We start from the raw sequence: 15941 nt of genomic DNA on the forward strand, positions 1-15941 counted from the left end.
TTGCAGAAAATGTGCTTCTGTGGATATATGAATGACTTCTCCAATTAAATATTCTGGGCCTGGATTAGTTATTAGACATGGGAAGAAATTACAATATGTGGAGGTAGATGTTAGTAGTCAATTACTAATAGCTAGTGATAAACTTGAAAACTTAACTCTGGAAATTCTAGTTTTAGGTAGAGCTTTAAGAAAGCATCTCATTTGTTTCTGAGGCTCTAAGAGATTTAGGGTCACAGGTAAGCAGATGAATTACTGTGACAACAGGGTTTATTTTCATGCTTTGAAAAAACTTCATTATCATTTTGTAAATAATACCGATCTCGAGTGTTAAAGAACTCAAGTGCTTCTTTTGGATATAAACAGAGTCCTAACTGTAGAAATGAATGTTTCTTCAAAGTACAAAGGAGTGATGCAGAGGTCTCTGCACAGAGCCAAAAGAGTACCTGAGAGTTTTTCCAATATTCAATTAGTCAATTTAAAGGGAACTGTCATTGTGGTTTCTTTGTTTGTGTTTTGTAGCTCCAGAAGTGCTGAAAAACGAGAAGTACACATTCAGCCCGGATTGGTGGGGTCTTGGGTGCTTGATTTATGAAATGATTGAAGGACAGTCTCCATTCAGGAAACATAAGGAAAGGGTCAAACGGGATGAAATTGACAGGAGAGTAAAGGAAGACCAGGAAACATATTCTGACAAGTTCTCAGAGGAGGCAAAATCAATCTGCAGGATGGTGGGTGAAGAGACATAGAGGTTTGAAAATTAAATTTCTAATCCTTTTTAAGAGATGAACTACTTTAACGTTTTCCATTGAGAATTTTTCAAAGCTGGAGTTCTAAAATCTTCAGATAGAAGTTTGTGAATGTCGATGAGTTGCTCAGTTATCAAACTCTGAAGATTCAGAATTGTTTTCAAAAGGAAGACAGGCTGCATAAATTGTTTTTTCATCATCTGAATGAAAAGTTCCAATACTCCTTGGACCACATCTAATTATAGAAGGAGTACACTAGCATGCTCATCTTTGATATTGCATGGGCAGAAATGGCATAGTACACTAGTTCCCTTGCGTAAAAGACTCTGTATGATACGAGCTGTTTTGATCTTGCATGTTCTTAAATTTAATAAGAGGCATGGCTGTACAGAAAGCGTCTAAGTTTTCTTGAGTAGTTTATGCAAAATATGTTCATTACTTAAGCCCATTGGAAAAAAAAAAAAGTAATTCTATTTCCTGAAAGTAAAGTCTACAGCAAAGTCTGTACTGTAAAAATCTATTCAGTATGGCATCAATTAAAATATGTTTTATATAAGTTTGGGTATAATCTTCAAAGGGGCTGCTTTCAAGGATTCTTTTGCCTACTTATAGTCTTTTTGCTTCCAGAATGTTGTAGTTTGGATTTCTAGTTCATTTTTATATCATGATAAATTTCACGTAATAAAAAGCCAAGTAAAAAATAAGCATTTTTAAAGACGTATATATTTGCTTTCTTTCTTTCTTCCTTTATTTTTTATTATGGGATTGTATCACTGGATACATATCCCTATATCTTTGCAGTTACTTGCTAAAAATCCAGGGGAACGACTGGGTTGCACAGAAGACGGAGCTACTATTGTAAAGCAACATCCTATTTTCAAGAATATTAACTTCAAGAGGCTGGAAGCTAACATGTTAGAACCTCCATTTTTGCCAGATGTAAGTAGGTGAGACAGATTTGATTAGTATCTAAAAAGGCAAGAACTGCCGTAATTCCATGTCAGCAATCATGTGGCTCAAGAGAAACCCTTGAATTTAGTTAAATTGGCAGGAGAATGCCACTGTCTTCATCATAGAATAGTTAGGGTTGGAAAGAACCTTAAGATCATACAGTTCCAACCCCCTGGTATGGGCAGGGATGCCTCACTCTAGACCATGTTGCCCAAGGATCTGTCCAGCCTGGCTTTGAACACTGGCAGGGATGGAGCATTTACCACTCCCTTGGGCAACCTGTTCCAGTGCCTCACCACCCTCACAGTAAAGAGCTTCTTCCTTATATCCAAATTTCATCTGAGATCACAAAATGATTTACAATAAATCAGTAAATAACTGATTTCTTAGCCCTTAAAAGTCTACTTCTGTAGCTCAGACGCTGAACAAATGAAGACTAGCTTTGAATAAATTACTCTGGAGTTGAAAGGAGGGTGACAGATGATAAGTGAATTATGACAACCACGAAGAAACCCAGAGAAGCTGTATGCTGTTTCTGGTTTTGATACTTCTTTTCTGTTACTTGCAGGATGGATGGAATTGCTCAGGTGCCTTATGAAGGGAGTCTTTTTAAGTTTTTTCATTTCTGTAGTATTTTTGGTCATTTTGTAGTATTGTGTCATTTGGTGATCAGCACCATGAAATACGTATATATATGCAGGCATTTTGCTCCCTTTTTGCTCATCTAGGGAAACAAACAAACCAATCCACAAAAACCCCCAACCCCAAAACCTTAATGAAGCAATCTTGTCTTATACTGCAGCCACGTGCCGTATATTGTAAAGATGTCCTGGACATAGAGCAGTTCTCAACAGTAAAAGGAGTGAACCTGGATACTACAGATGATGACTTCTATTCCAAATTTGTTACGGGTTGTGTCTCAATCCCTTGGCAAAATGAGGTATTGTATATTTCATTAAAAATTATTTCCTTTAGAACAGCAATATAGAAGATTTATAAGGGACATAATTATAGGATTAACTTTCTGTGTAAGATGTAAATAGACGTCTGCTTTAGACTTCTTTGCTGAGTGACTTCCAAGACAAGTTTCTCCCCAAACCTGCTACAAATTTAGATCTATGGTAAATCTGCACAAACAGAATGTCATTCGTCATCATAGATGCAAAATATGGAATGGTATTTAGCAACAGTATGACCACATTTTCCTTGTTCTATCACATGTTATTCAATGCTGCTGTTCATAGGAGGGAATGAATACTATTCAAATCACTCAAAAGCAAATATGTTATCCTGCCTTTGTGTCAATAGAGTATCTGAGTGAATGGTAATACAGAACTGCAGATTCACCTTTTCTAACATTTCAAAACAAACAGTTCAATACAGCTTGAGGCACACTTTCTGTTAAAGCTTTTTCATCTGTCTGTTGAGTGAGTATTCTAGTTTTCTGCATAGCATACTAGAATTTTGCCACCTCTGTGTGCGCAGTTCAGTCTGTTATTTCACAAAGAACACTCAGTAACAATTATTTAAAATTGTAGTTTTTGCTATGAGTGTCTTCCCCATATTATAAGATATTTATAACTTTCTGAAATCAGTATTGTCTTGAATTCTACCCAGAACACCAGAATGATGTTTAAATTACTGTGGTCAGGCATCAACCGCTTGGTAAAAAGTATCCCCTTAGTACTATGCAGGTAGTAGTATTCTGAACAGAATCATCATTTTTCCTAGTCAATATCATGTTTATTAATTAAGTTCAGTCCAGGGCATAGGGATCCTATATTTGTTAGGCTGACTACTCTGAAATTAGTAGAATAGATGAAAGGAAAATCAATTTCTTGTTCTAAAAACTTCTCATTACTGCTTCATAGGCAGAAGAAGTACCTTACTAGAGCAAAGGGCATCAGAGCACTTACTTGCATGGCAGTGCCTTTATTGCTGTTCTTTATTTTGCTGGATGCACAAGGAGAGTTAATGCAGACTTTGTGTCTTCCTTCACAGAGCTCTGCAAGTGGTGTAGTTTGGCTGATGAATTTGTAAGTTGTTAGGAGCCAGGCTGAACAGATAATGCATGGAACTTGTCTGAGAGGCTTGTGTGGATATTTCATTTGTATTTCATGTGTTTCAAAGATGATTGAAACGGGATGCTTTGAAGATATCAATGCATATGAAACTGATGGTACTGTGTCACCAGACAGAGAGAGGTCTCCTAAACCAAAGAGAGGCTTTTTTCACAGACTTTTTAGTGGAGAGGTAAGGGTATTTCTTTTCTTTCATAAGAAAATTGGCAGTAAGACCTTAAAATCCACTCAGTCTTTTATATTATTTTGTGATAGGCAAAATCAGTTATTTGCTGAATACTGAAACTAATGAAATCTCGTTTATTATGGCTTTGCCCCTGCACTGCATTTCAGAATCAGCAGAAGTCCATAGAACTCCAGGAGTTTTTCCTCCCTCAGCATTCTGTCTTCCTCTAGTCTCTGCTAGCTGTTAACTGGGGAGAAGGTAGTGTGTCCTGTTAAGAGATGGGGTATAGATTGTTCTTTCTTAAATATATTAATTTGGGTCTTGCTTCTTATGCATTTTGCCAGTCTCCTATAAAAAGTTCTGGGGAGATGACTTCAGAGATAACTGAGGCCATCTCTGGCAAAAACTTAAATAACATTGACTAATGAACTCAGGAGTATGGTGGAGCAATGCAACTCCTGGGACTCCTTCAGAAAGCTGGGCTCCCAGTGAAGCATTTTAGTGTATTTAATAAGTAAAAATATCCCCTAAATGACTCAGTGTGAGGTGTCGTGAAACAAACACTAAAACATCTTGGGTAGTTTAATGCCTTTACCAAAACAGCATAATACATGTTTACACAACTGATAATGCACAGCCTTCTCTTACACACATAACTTCCACTCTTTAGTAAATATTTAGAGGTGTATGACTTGAGTTTTTACCACCTAAAAGACACGTGGCATATTGTGCTTGTTTTTAGGTCAGGAGAAATAGGCTATTTGTAAAGGTCTTCAGTTGAAGATGTTGAACACAATTCTGCTTGCTCAGTATGCCTGCACTTAGAGCAGAATTATCTTTGAGAAGCATGAGTGTATTCTAGTAGAGAGCACTTCTGGAGAAATGACTCTTGCTTTCAAGCAGAAATGGAATTTTAAAATTGCTAGGAGCATACAACAGGGTTGTGTATTAATATTGCATGATGATATTTTTTGTCATCAGCTGGTAATTCCCCTCTCTAAAATGGTACAGTGCTAATGGAATGTATAATAGTACTCTCATTTTTAGTCCACCTTTTCAAATTCACTTTTCCCCCGCTTACAATAATGGAATCGAAGGAATGGTTAAGTGTACTGATAATGTCACACAGCTGAAGTTAAAGCTTGTGTCATACTGTAGTCTTTTCTCAACTGAATCAGCAGGTTTCAGACTGTCCCGAGATATAGTTCTATGTATTGAGAAAGAGTCCTAAAAAAAATAATACTGCTTGAGGGCCTTTAGTTGGTTTTGAAGTTGTAAGACTGCAGTTAATTGTCTTGTGAAGTTAAAAGAAGGAAGGAACTTAAGGTTAAATGAAACTTTAATGAGTTGAGATTTGGGGTTGGGTTGTGGTTTCCTTTGATATTCCCAAAGTATTTAGTTAGTATGGAATAAAATGTGCTGGAAAAAGCCATCCACTGCCCCACCCCCAGCCTTTATGTGGCCCATAAAACACACAAACCAATGATAGTGTCAGTTCTGCAGCCAAATTCTCTCTTTTGTCTTCTCTTGCAGGTCTGCTTTAAATCTGATTGCAGTGACGATGAGCAGGAATCCTCCCGACTTTAAATCATTTTGCTCTCATCAGAAAGGATGAGCAAACTTTAAATGTTTTATATCTCTGTAGCAAAGTGTATTATATATATTTTTTATCTGAGTTCAAGGATTTTTGTACATTTGTACTTCATTTGTTTTAAGATGTATATTTTCACTAAAGCTTAATTGTACAAAACGCAATGAGTGCCATTTGAGTGAGTGTGTTTCTGTATGTATTTGATTTACCTTGATTTTTTTTTTTTTTTTATTTTTTTTTTTTCCCCAGTGGAATGAATCTAGAAATACTGAAAGGATTTTAAAGCACAGAGATATCTATGGCATCAGCGTAACTTGACTTTGTATGCTATTGGTAAAATTCTTCTGTTCAGGGTCTTTATTAGCAGTTTTTCTTAACAGTAAAATTGCTGTACTGATAAATTCCAGAATTCTGGTATTATCCAGCAGCGTGGCAGTCCTCTCTTACCTAATGTATCTCTCAAGCAACTGCTAAGGAAAAAAAAGGAATTCGGTGCACTATGGCCAGCTATTATGGAACTGCTCTTTACTCTCTCACTCTGTAGAACATCTTTCTGTATTTCTATACGTATGGTGAATTCTGACCATTTAGCTTAATCCTGTATTTATATTTACTATATTTACCCCATTCTTGTTTTCTACCCGTCTTACGTATCCTCTCTGTACAGTTTCTTGGCATGGACTTTGTGAGTAGACCCATGCCAAAATTCTGGAGTTATATTTTGAGTACTTTGTTGTCTTTACTAAAAGGGTTTATTTTTACCTGTGGGGGCACCTTTTTAGTTTTTCCTGTAAATTAAATTGTTTACAACTCCCTGTAGGATGTTACAGTTTTATAATGGGTTACAAAACAAAGCATGGGCTCATTACTAACTTCATCTCTGCTTATTATGTTGGAATGCGCAGTATTATGGGGTTGACAGCGATCACTGCAACTGAGGGAAGAACAAAGTAGTATTAAGTGTCAAATTTAATTATGTAAATAATCTTTCCTTAGAACCTTTAAAAACTTAAACATTAAAACCTGCCTTTAATACTTGCTTGACGCAGATGTGGAGCTGGTATTGAAGTTTTAGTTATGATTACCTGATGTTCATAAGCAAAACTGTTTCCAGCTGCTTGAAAGCTTGTCAAACTTCCCTTCTTCTGGACTCAAAGTATGCCAGGCTTTCTTTTCATTTTGTAAAGTTTCTGGTAAAACTGTTAATGTGTGTATGAGAATGAAATTTAGGGAACACATTAAGAGCTGCTTCTGGTTTCAAAATTGGAGTTAGGGATTTCAAATATAATAGAACACTCTTGGAGTTGGAGACAAGACATTTGTTAGACAAGACAGCTTGTTCTATGCTCTGAAGATTTGTCTCCACTGAGTGCGAATGTTTCTTTTTTCTCTCAAATCTCTAGGGCACCAACTAGACCACACATGTATTATACACACAGAGCTCCTGATTGTCCCTCTACCTCAAATAGGTTTGTGCTTGTGATCTGCAGACCCACTGCAAAAAACTTAAGGTGCTTCTGAAAAACTTGCAAGACACATTTGATGCTCAAGCCTATCGTCAGGTTTAAATTCACAGTATTCTCTCTCTAGTGACAAATACATTAATGGGTTGGACTTTGAATAAAGTTGGAAAACCAGTGTGTTCCAGAACCCTACTGGGGATGAGGTGGTGTCTATGTGAAATTGTTCCTCTTGGCTACTGTGCCACCAAAATAAGGAATGAGTCTCTCCCTGTGTTTTCAGTGCAGTTTTCCTGATGTCTAAAACAGCAGAGGACAGCAAAATGACTGCTGTAAAAAGTGCAAAGGGAGAAACTGGCAGAGGGAGAGTGTTTGAATGAATTACTGGAAGATAGTCTGATGCAATAGTGGGAGGCTTGACAAGAACAGAAATATCTGAAATAAGGGTGTTGGCTGGAGCCATTATATGTGAGACAATGAGCTGGCAGAGTCTGACCTGACCCTCTTTATTATGTACCACAGTAACAGAACAACTCTAAAGATGGGAATGGAGAATTGGAGAAATCATCATGTTTCTCTAATTAAGGGGTTTAATTTTTTAAGATCTTGGGTTTCCTGTTCTGAGGCAAAGGTGACTCAGTTTAAACACAGGGAATATGGGGTGACAGTATGGATTTTAATATCTGCTTAGAGCAATAATACCTGCTTGAAATTTGGGCAAGAATACTATGGACACAAGCTGAGTAATTTTTATGAAGAAATTACAGGAATTGGCTTTAACAAATAAAGAAAACTTGAAAGTCTGCTTACCACGTATTGCAAATTTTCTTTCCATATTGGAGGGGGAGGGATCAAAACTTAAAAAAAATCAAATAAAATCAGATCCTCTATTCTAGAGTGCTGAGGCATAACACTCATTATTCCCCAGGGATCTGTGAAGAAAAAAAGGCCAGATAAAAGGAAAGTTGTTCCTAAGAAACGGTTACTTACACATCCGCTCCTTCGGACAAGGAACTCCAACCATCCAAAAAAGTAGAGGATTTGTTCATTTTTACAAAGCTTTATTTAATTTAATTTCACTTTTTTTTTTCTGATGGTCTGAATAATGCTACTGTTTTTGAGTAACTACATGTTTGCAAGACTAGAACATATATTCTGTTGCTTGGGGGTGTTTGTGGGGTGTTGGTGGGTTGGTTTTTACCGCAATAGGCTAAAGATGGCATTTTTCTACTATACATTTGTCCCCTTTGGCTAGAAAGAAAACCACATAATACTGACTAAATGTCATCTAATGTGAATCCCCTAATGAATTGGAAAGGATGAGAAACTGGAAGGATCAGCAAAACTCTCCTTATATGGTACATGGAGATTAAGATATTATGGTGTTTAAGGTGATTAACATTGCTTAAATCTCTTTACCGGAGTATTAGTAGCTTGGAGATGTATTTTGAAAGCAGGGAAAGGGTAAGGAGAGGGAAGAACACCTGGAAGTAAAACATTGTGGTGTGATAAATTTAATACACATTTTGCTCTTGGTTTCTGCAGGACAGCTGAGACAAGGGAAAAGACAGCAGGCTGTGTCTACTGATTAAGTAGCTTTTTATTTCCATGAAGTCTTTCAGTGTGACTTCATTATAACTCTGTGAATTCAGATTCTAGATCCATGTGTTAAGGGCTTTAATAGCAGTGAGACAATGCAACAGCCCAAGTGCTTTGTTCTACTGGTGCAAGATTTGGAAAGACCTATGGAATTCCATGGAGTTACTTGCATGAGATGAATCCTCCTTTCCTGTGGCTTCTGTTTCCAAACATTTCTATATGTAAGTCTTAATGTCTGCTTGTGCATACCTCATGAATCTGTAATTCAGAAACTGTGAAACATGTACCTGTACCTTACTGGTTTACTTAATGCTTTTGAATGTTGTGACCAACAGAATAGAATCTTCATGCCTCAGGGTTGTCCTCTTCCTATATTAAAAAAGTCAGCTTTTGTTTTCTTCCTAGAGGCGTAGTGTTCATAATAGGGATGATTTTATGTGTCTGGATTGCAACAACAAAACAAAGTCTCGGTGGAAAAAATGGGCACTTAAAACTAATTACTGTATAATAATAAATAGGAAAAAAAACTATGGTATTCCCATAACAGAGAGTGCTATCGACAAATCTGAGCCTTTAATAGAACACGTTGTATGGGTTTTCTTTTCCAAATAATTTTTAAAACAATAGATCCCAAGGTTTTGTTTATGAAAGAGAATTATCTCCATCTCAAAATAAAATTGCCTAATTTGAGAAATCAGTGATTGAATCTATTAAAACCAACTGAAAATCCATTTTTAGATTGCACTTAAATTATTTTTCAAACAATACTGGTGTAAGAAACCTCTCATTGCTATTTGTCCAAACAGAGAATACTTGTTTACAAGTTACTGAAGTCAGTAGAAGTAATATGATTTTGCTTTGGTTCACAATTTAATATTACACTAATTTAACACTGGAATTATCCTTTCACATTAGTATAGATTTTTCAGAAAATACTTCTCTCTAGGAAGTAATAAAAAAAATTGAATTAAAATTTAAGAATTAACGGGAACCATCTTAAAGCCAAATTTTATGTTTCCTTTGATTTTAATTACCTGCCTGGCTCATTTTGGTGATGCTGATGTCTCTTCTGCTGAATGTACAATCCTCTTTTAGTTCAGATTTGTTCTTATGGTGTCATTTAAGTTTTGCACATGAGATGCAGGTAACTTTCCTCATGTTCCACATGTGTCCAGAACACCAGAATGCTGTTCAAGTATAGCGAGGCTGATTGTTCAGTGTGACATGTTAGTGTTGGTATCTCCAAACCATTGAACTGTTTGTGTATGAGCTGTTTTCCTGGATGTTCTAGTAGTTATTCCTGAAATAAAAGCTAAACACTGCTGCCTATCTCAACCACATGTACTACTGTCTAATGTGATTTCTTTACCATGTCTATCATGGTAGCCAGGAGAAATAAAAGTAAAATTGTAATTTGAAACAAAAAACCCTGCAATTTGTTAAAGAAGATGTGTATTACATACATTACATCATGCATTACATCATGTATTACATGATCTTTACCAGTGCCAGATTGTCAGATCCAGGAAAAAGTGCCCTTGCTCTGTTGTATTTACTCAGTTGATACCTTATCTCATAGTCTGATTTCTACGTAAGTTTCCCTGTGAAAAGACAGTTGTCAGGATGGGCTTGTTTTTGTCAACACTTTTACTGTGGTAACACTATGAGTGTGAATGAAGAGCAGTCAATAGGAGCTGCAGCTTGTCATCAGCAGCCTTATCATGCATATTCAGTTTTATACTATTGCCAAAGGTAACTAGCCAGATTTCCCTCTTCTTGAGAGAATCTATACCTTGAGATTAATTTGATTTGTGGGTTTTGGAGGTTTTTTAATATAAAATACTTTTCAACAGTGAGCTGCTTATATTTCCAATGTTTTGTCCTCTTTATGCAAAGGCTTTCACTGTTGTTTGATGACACGAGTTGAAGGGCTAAGCACCCAATGACTGTACAAATCAGCTTTGAATTATAAGTGACTTTAACAATGATATAACCATGCTGTGACATATTGCAGATTGTGACATTATTGCAGGTCAAACTACATGGGCCAGCAGTCTCATAAAGTCTCTTGGATTACTGAATAGTACTGATTACCTGCTGAATTGTTTGTGGACATGCGGAAATGCTGCTTAAGTGTGAGTGCAGGATGGGGCAAAAAATAGTCTCAGTGTCTTTGTCCAACCTGTTATTAAAAACATTAGATCAGGAGATAACCTATGCCTAGGTAAGTCTGTGGTCACGTTCATGATGTTCAAATCTGTCTTGCAGACAAGGTAAAGGCCTGTTCTTTCTTTTCTCCTAGAGGTTGAGATGAATTAATCGTCATCCACTAAATTCTATGTAACCTTTTAGGTATTCACTGTTATTCCACTGAGGTTGTGATTTTATTTTTCTTTGTGGTAATGATGGCTTTACAAAAATGCCTGTTCTGTAACCCTGCCTGTTTTTTCTTGCTCCTTGCCAGTTTTACATCACTTTATTTTTGCCAGTGCAGCTGTTTGTGGGACTGCTGTTTGAACAGGATAAGTGACATGATACTTGCAGAACCACAGATCAGTAAATCTGAACTGGGAGAATATACCAATAAGGTACTTGCTGAAGAAAAATCTGATGGCCCTGAGTTCTCTTCCAGGCACCCCAACCCCAACCAGCATAGTTAATGCTGCCAGTACAATTCTGAAAGAAGAGGAGAAGGAAGAGGATTGTGCCCTGGCATTTCTGTGGTGAGTCAGCAGCCCCTGGGGGACTGGTACCCGTTCTCATCTAAAGCTCCAAGACAGGTTTGCAAAGACTGATTTGGTTGGTGGCTTGTTTAACCTTTTATAAGAGCTTATGCTCTTTTTAATGTGCTTATATTTATTTCCAACTGTGGAGTGGCAGTTGTCACACAGTGTATGCAGTATTCCAGCTATGCTGTCATCTTCATGTATCATTTGCTAAATAAAAAAATTCATGATGGCCCGTATGTTCCAGAGAAAACTCTCTGCAAGCTTTAGCATAAAATAATTTGGGAAAATACTTTCTCTACCTTAAAAGCTCAAATTCTGTTACACATTTATAATTAAATAGAGGGTTTGCTCAAAGTTGCATTGCTTTCAGTACTGTAGATAGGTTTACTTTCAGAGGAATGTCTCAAATGGTTCATCTTTTATTAATGGGCTAATGAAGTTAACTGGCAAGAGCACTGTTACCTACGCTGACTATTTGCCAGGAAAATGAGCAGTAGGGTGGTTCTTTCATGGCTTACGTTGGCCTGAATACCCAAAGACCGTGACCTTCCCTTCCTTTGTCTATCCTGCATGCAAAAACCAAATTCATATTAAGTCATTACTATGCGTTTATTTTCTTACAAGTCACAGACTCACGAGGAAGGCACCTCTGGAGATCATGCAGTCCAAGCCCCCTGCCAACGCAGGGCCACCTAGAGCAGATTACAGAGGTGGCCCAGAGGTGTTCAGGAGGGTTTTGAGTGTCTTCAGACTAGGAGACTCCACAACCTTCCTAGCCAGCCTCTTCCAGTGCTCTGCCACCCTCAAAATAAAGAAGTTCTTCCTCATCTTGAAACAAAATTTCTTGTGTTTTAGTTTATGGCCAGTGCTCCTCATCCTGTCACTGGGTACCACGGAAAAGAATCTGGCACCTCCCCATTTCCTTTACTGGAGCCAATTTCGTATGTTTGTGATACCAGTTGAAGTGCCCCTTCCCACCAGCTATCATTTAAACCGTGTACTGACAACTATGCATAGTAAAACTGGTGGCTGGAATTGGAAAGTTCACACTACTATTGGTTTAGTTTTAGTTAAGTCTTTTGTAATGGGACCAAGGGTGTAAATACCATACACCGTGTCCGGTGAGTACTGTGTTTCAGTACGTGCTCTACGACTGCACAACGTGTGTGCCCGGGATCGCGACGGGAGCGCCGGTTCCGCCGCCAAGGTAAGTGTCCAGCTCCCGCTGCTCCACACGCCAGCCCCAGCAGCGCCTTCGGCGGGACCGCGGGCAAGGGCGCGGGGCAGCAGACTCTGCACCCAGTGCTCCCGCTGACACCCGCTCCCCCGGGTGGTGACGCAACGGGCGAAGCAGAGCGGAGCTGCCCGGGCTTCTTTCCCGTCCGAGACCGCGCTCTGGGGCGGGGCGGGGCAGTGGTCTCGTCCCTTGCTGCCGGCCGGCGGGTTCTAGGACCCAGCGCCCTTCATCCTCATGGGCTGGCACCTCCCTGCTGCACGGCTCCGTCGCGTTCAGGAAGGGGCGGATCCCTCTTTCTGATTGGTTAGCGAGCCTGTTACTCTCTTCGATGCCCCGCCCCTTACCTCGCCTGCGTGCCCGTCTGTGTCAGTACGTCAGCGAGCGCGTGACGGGCCGGGAGGCTGGGGGTGGGCTACGCGCATGCGCGCCTCCAGCCCAGGGCGGGGACCATTCTCCGGGGTGGGCGGGGCATCCCTGGAAGGGGCGGGGGCGGGACGGCTGCGTGGGGGCTGATGGGACGGGCTAAAGATGGCGGCGGGGCGGCTGAGGGGTGCTCGCGGGCTCTCACGGTGTCTCCCTCATTCATTGCGGCAGTGACCGGCGGTGCGGCCTGAGCCGGCTCCGGCGCCTCGGCTGGCTCCGGAGGGACAGGGCGAGGCTGGGACGAGCAGGAGAGGAGGAAGAGCCGGGCCCTGCGAGGAGGAAGGCGGGTGCCGCTGGGCGACTGTGAGAGGGAGGGGAGGAGCGGCGGGTCGGTGCTGCCGGCGCGGGCGGAGCGGACATGGCCACCATGGAGAAGCTGATGAAGGCCTTCGAGTCGTTGCGCTCCTTCCAGCAGCAGCAGGGTCCGGCTGCTATCCCTGAGGAGCAGCTCCAGAGACCGTGAGTGACCCGCGCCTGGGGATCGGGAGGGCTCCTAAAACCCTGCAGCGGTGCCCTGGCCTGCTCTGCTCTGTTCTGCTCTGCCCTGGGGAGGCCGCCCCTCCAGGCCGCTGGAGACCTGGCAGCCGGAGAGGCGGCCTGCCGGCCGGGCCGGAGGTTCGCTCGGGAGTGCTTCCCTGTCCTTGACAGGAGGCTGTTCCTGTGGACGAGTCTGGGAGAGCTGCCTGTTCTCTGCTTAAGTTTGGTCTAGGAGTAACTTTGTGGGCAAGCACATACAGAAACGCAGCAGTATGGGTAGTAAACAGGAGGTACAGTAATGCTGTATGGGTTTCACAGGCTAGTTCTGGGAAGGGAGGCTTTCATTTCAGCTAATACTCTGCCGAAAAAAAAGGTATCTCTGCTTCCCTCTTCCAAGCCTAACTTACAGCACTAAGCCTTACAAAGGTAAAGTCTGAGCTTTGATGCATCTGGGGGGAATTGATGTGTATGTCTGTTTATGACAAACTTCATTTAAAGTCTAATAAGTTGTGTAGAGATTTAAAGAGGAATTAGTTTGTTGGTTTCTTAAGCAATAGGGACAAACAGATCACATTCACGAGGGATTCGGGTTTCCCCTTAGTGGGAATTGCTGGAGGACAAGGAACTGTTCAGGACCACAGTGCTGCCCTGGCGTTTACGTCCCCTAAAAATAACTTCTGTCGAGCAGGTGAACAGACAAAGATTTTTACAGGATAAATACATGAGTCATACTGTTGCTTTTCCTCTGGCTATTGGGGAGACAGGCGAAGCAGAAGGGCTGAGGACCAGGTAACTTCTAAATTGGCAGTTTCATAGTGTTTTGACAGAGGATGTTGAGCAGTGGAGCTGGGCTCATGGCCACCTGCTCCCACAGTAGATTGTGATACAGATGCCAAGTAAATTGTGATGGTTGATACTGTTTGGAGAGTGTTGTCTCAAACAATCTCAGTGCATGTTTTTGGGGCATAATAGATGGAAAAGAATCATCTTTGAGCTAATTGTTTTTAGATGCCTTGTTGGTCTGCAGGGACTAATTGCTCTGTTACGTGCAGTTTTTTTGTGCTAGTACTTCAGGTGATATGACAGGGCTTTGAGCAGTCTGGCCTAGTGTGAGGTGTCCTTGCCTGTGGCAGGACGTTGGAACTAAATGATCTTAAAGTCATTTCCAAGGCAAACTGTTCCATGATTCTGTCTATTTTCAATATTTGCTATATGTAATCGAAAAGAGAAAACCAAAACAGCCTGTCTAGAAAGTTGCTGCTGAGATAGATCGTGGTCTTTCAAGAGAAAGTCGTGACAGTTACTTGTCATGTTTGATGAGGGATGTCAGGCTTGGTTTGGGGGTCTGAATTTGTGCTTGCTCTACTCAAAATATTAAAAATTTAGGGTTGTAGTTGTCCTTGTTGACTTTGCTTCATATTTAAAAATAGGCTGTGTATTTTCAGAAAGCTGGTGGTGCATGCCCCCAGGAGCTGTACAAATTCAGTAACAGCACTAAGCCTCATAAAAGCCTATGAGAGGGTATTGTGGCAGTCTTTGCTAAACTTTCCCCAACTTTTAATGAAATACCAGGTGGCATCATGAGCATAATTCACAATACTGTCTGCTTCTGATTGAAATGGACTGGAAAGGAAAATTGTTGCTGTGTTTTCTGTGTGTTTGGGAGAGGTGTTCATCTTCTTTATGTTTCTGTACAAATAGCACTTAAATATCTTGTAGTTCTGAGTGGTCACTTGCTGTCATTCTACTTATTGTTACAAGCTTACCTGTCCATAATGAAAGAATAAATTAGTTGGTAAATAGCATAAAATGCTACTGGTTTGATCATTGTTTCATTGCATAGCAGTTTGACATTGTCCACTGGATCCAAGTAGTCCTATCACCTAAACTGGACAAGTGAGAAGCTGTTCCTCAAATTCTAGAGTAATCTCATCGTTACAGGTGGTGGATGACATTTTTGTTGGACTTTTTTTCTATTGTAAAAGTTAAACTAGCATTAACTACCCACTGCTACTTCTTTTCCTCCCCAAATGAGCTACCTTAAATTACAACAAAATATCACCTCTACATGAAGAATAATAATAATAATAATAATAAATACCTGTTGGAGTAGGCAAAAATGGCCTTTTAAGTATTTTTCATAGAAAGTGAGTGTTCTATCTCTGGTTAGTGGATAAGTCCTACTAAGGACTGTTTGTCTCCTGCTATGAAATCTTTTATGATCACAGAGATCGGGGTAGAGAAAGCACTTCATTGTAACACAACTTCTGAACTCCTGCTAAAGCTGATATCCTGTCTTTACTATTTTAAATCAAAATATTAATTGAATTCAAGCTTTTACCAAGAAGGTAAGAGCTTTTTCTGTTCTGAGAGATTTTAATCAGCAATAATCACAGTCAGACCTCAGTTTCTGGCCCTCTTATCTCTTGCTGTTTTTTTTTTTTTTCTTCGATGAAAACTTAGGTTGAGCTATCTGTCATC

General features: G+C 40.0%; 2 protein-coding genes across 5 annotated transcripts in view; both read left to right on the forward strand.

Annotated features, from left to right (window-relative positions):
• The window catches only part of GRK4 (G protein-coupled receptor kinase 4), a 37102-nt gene extending 29231 nt beyond the window's left edge, over nt 1–7871 (forward strand). Inside the window, exons 12-17 of one of the 3 annotated variants that reach the window (XM_061467774.1) lie at nt 520–728; nt 1374–1439; nt 1548–1685; nt 2500–2637; nt 3828–3950; nt 5478–7871. In XM_061467774.1, coding sequence (XP_061323758.1) covers nt 520–728; nt 1374–1439; nt 1548–1685; nt 2500–2637; nt 3828–3950; nt 5478–5531 — 728 coding nt within the window. In that variant the 3' untranslated portion in view covers nt 5532–7871. Of the gene's footprint in view, nt 1–519; nt 729–1373; nt 1440–1547; nt 1694–2499; nt 2638–3827; nt 3951–5477 lie in introns of those variants that run through there. The other 2 variants (XR_009745947.1, XM_061467783.1) reach the window with 2 other exon arrangements.
• A 5245-nt stretch (nt 7872–13116) lies between these two features.
• HTT (huntingtin) overlaps nt 13117–15941 on the forward strand; it is an 84139-nt gene continuing 81314 nt past the window's right edge. The window contains exon 1 of one of the 2 annotated variants that reach the window (XM_061467797.1): nt 13117–13442. In XM_061467797.1, the coding sequence (XP_061323781.1) occupies nt 13342–13442 (101 nt within the window). In that variant the 5' untranslated portion in view covers nt 13117–13341. The remainder of the gene's footprint in view (nt 13443–15941) is intronic. The other variant, XM_061467804.1, reaches the window with a different exon arrangement.

This window comes from Pezoporus flaviventris, unplaced genomic scaffold (genome assembly GCF_033815535.1).
Source record: "Pezoporus flaviventris isolate CSIRO_AGI_PZ_B2104156 unplaced genomic scaffold, CSIRO_AGI_Pfla_v1 ptg000002l, whole genome shotgun sequence".
Classification (NCBI taxonomy): Eukaryota; Metazoa; Chordata; class Aves; order Psittaciformes; family Psittacidae; genus Pezoporus; species Pezoporus flaviventris.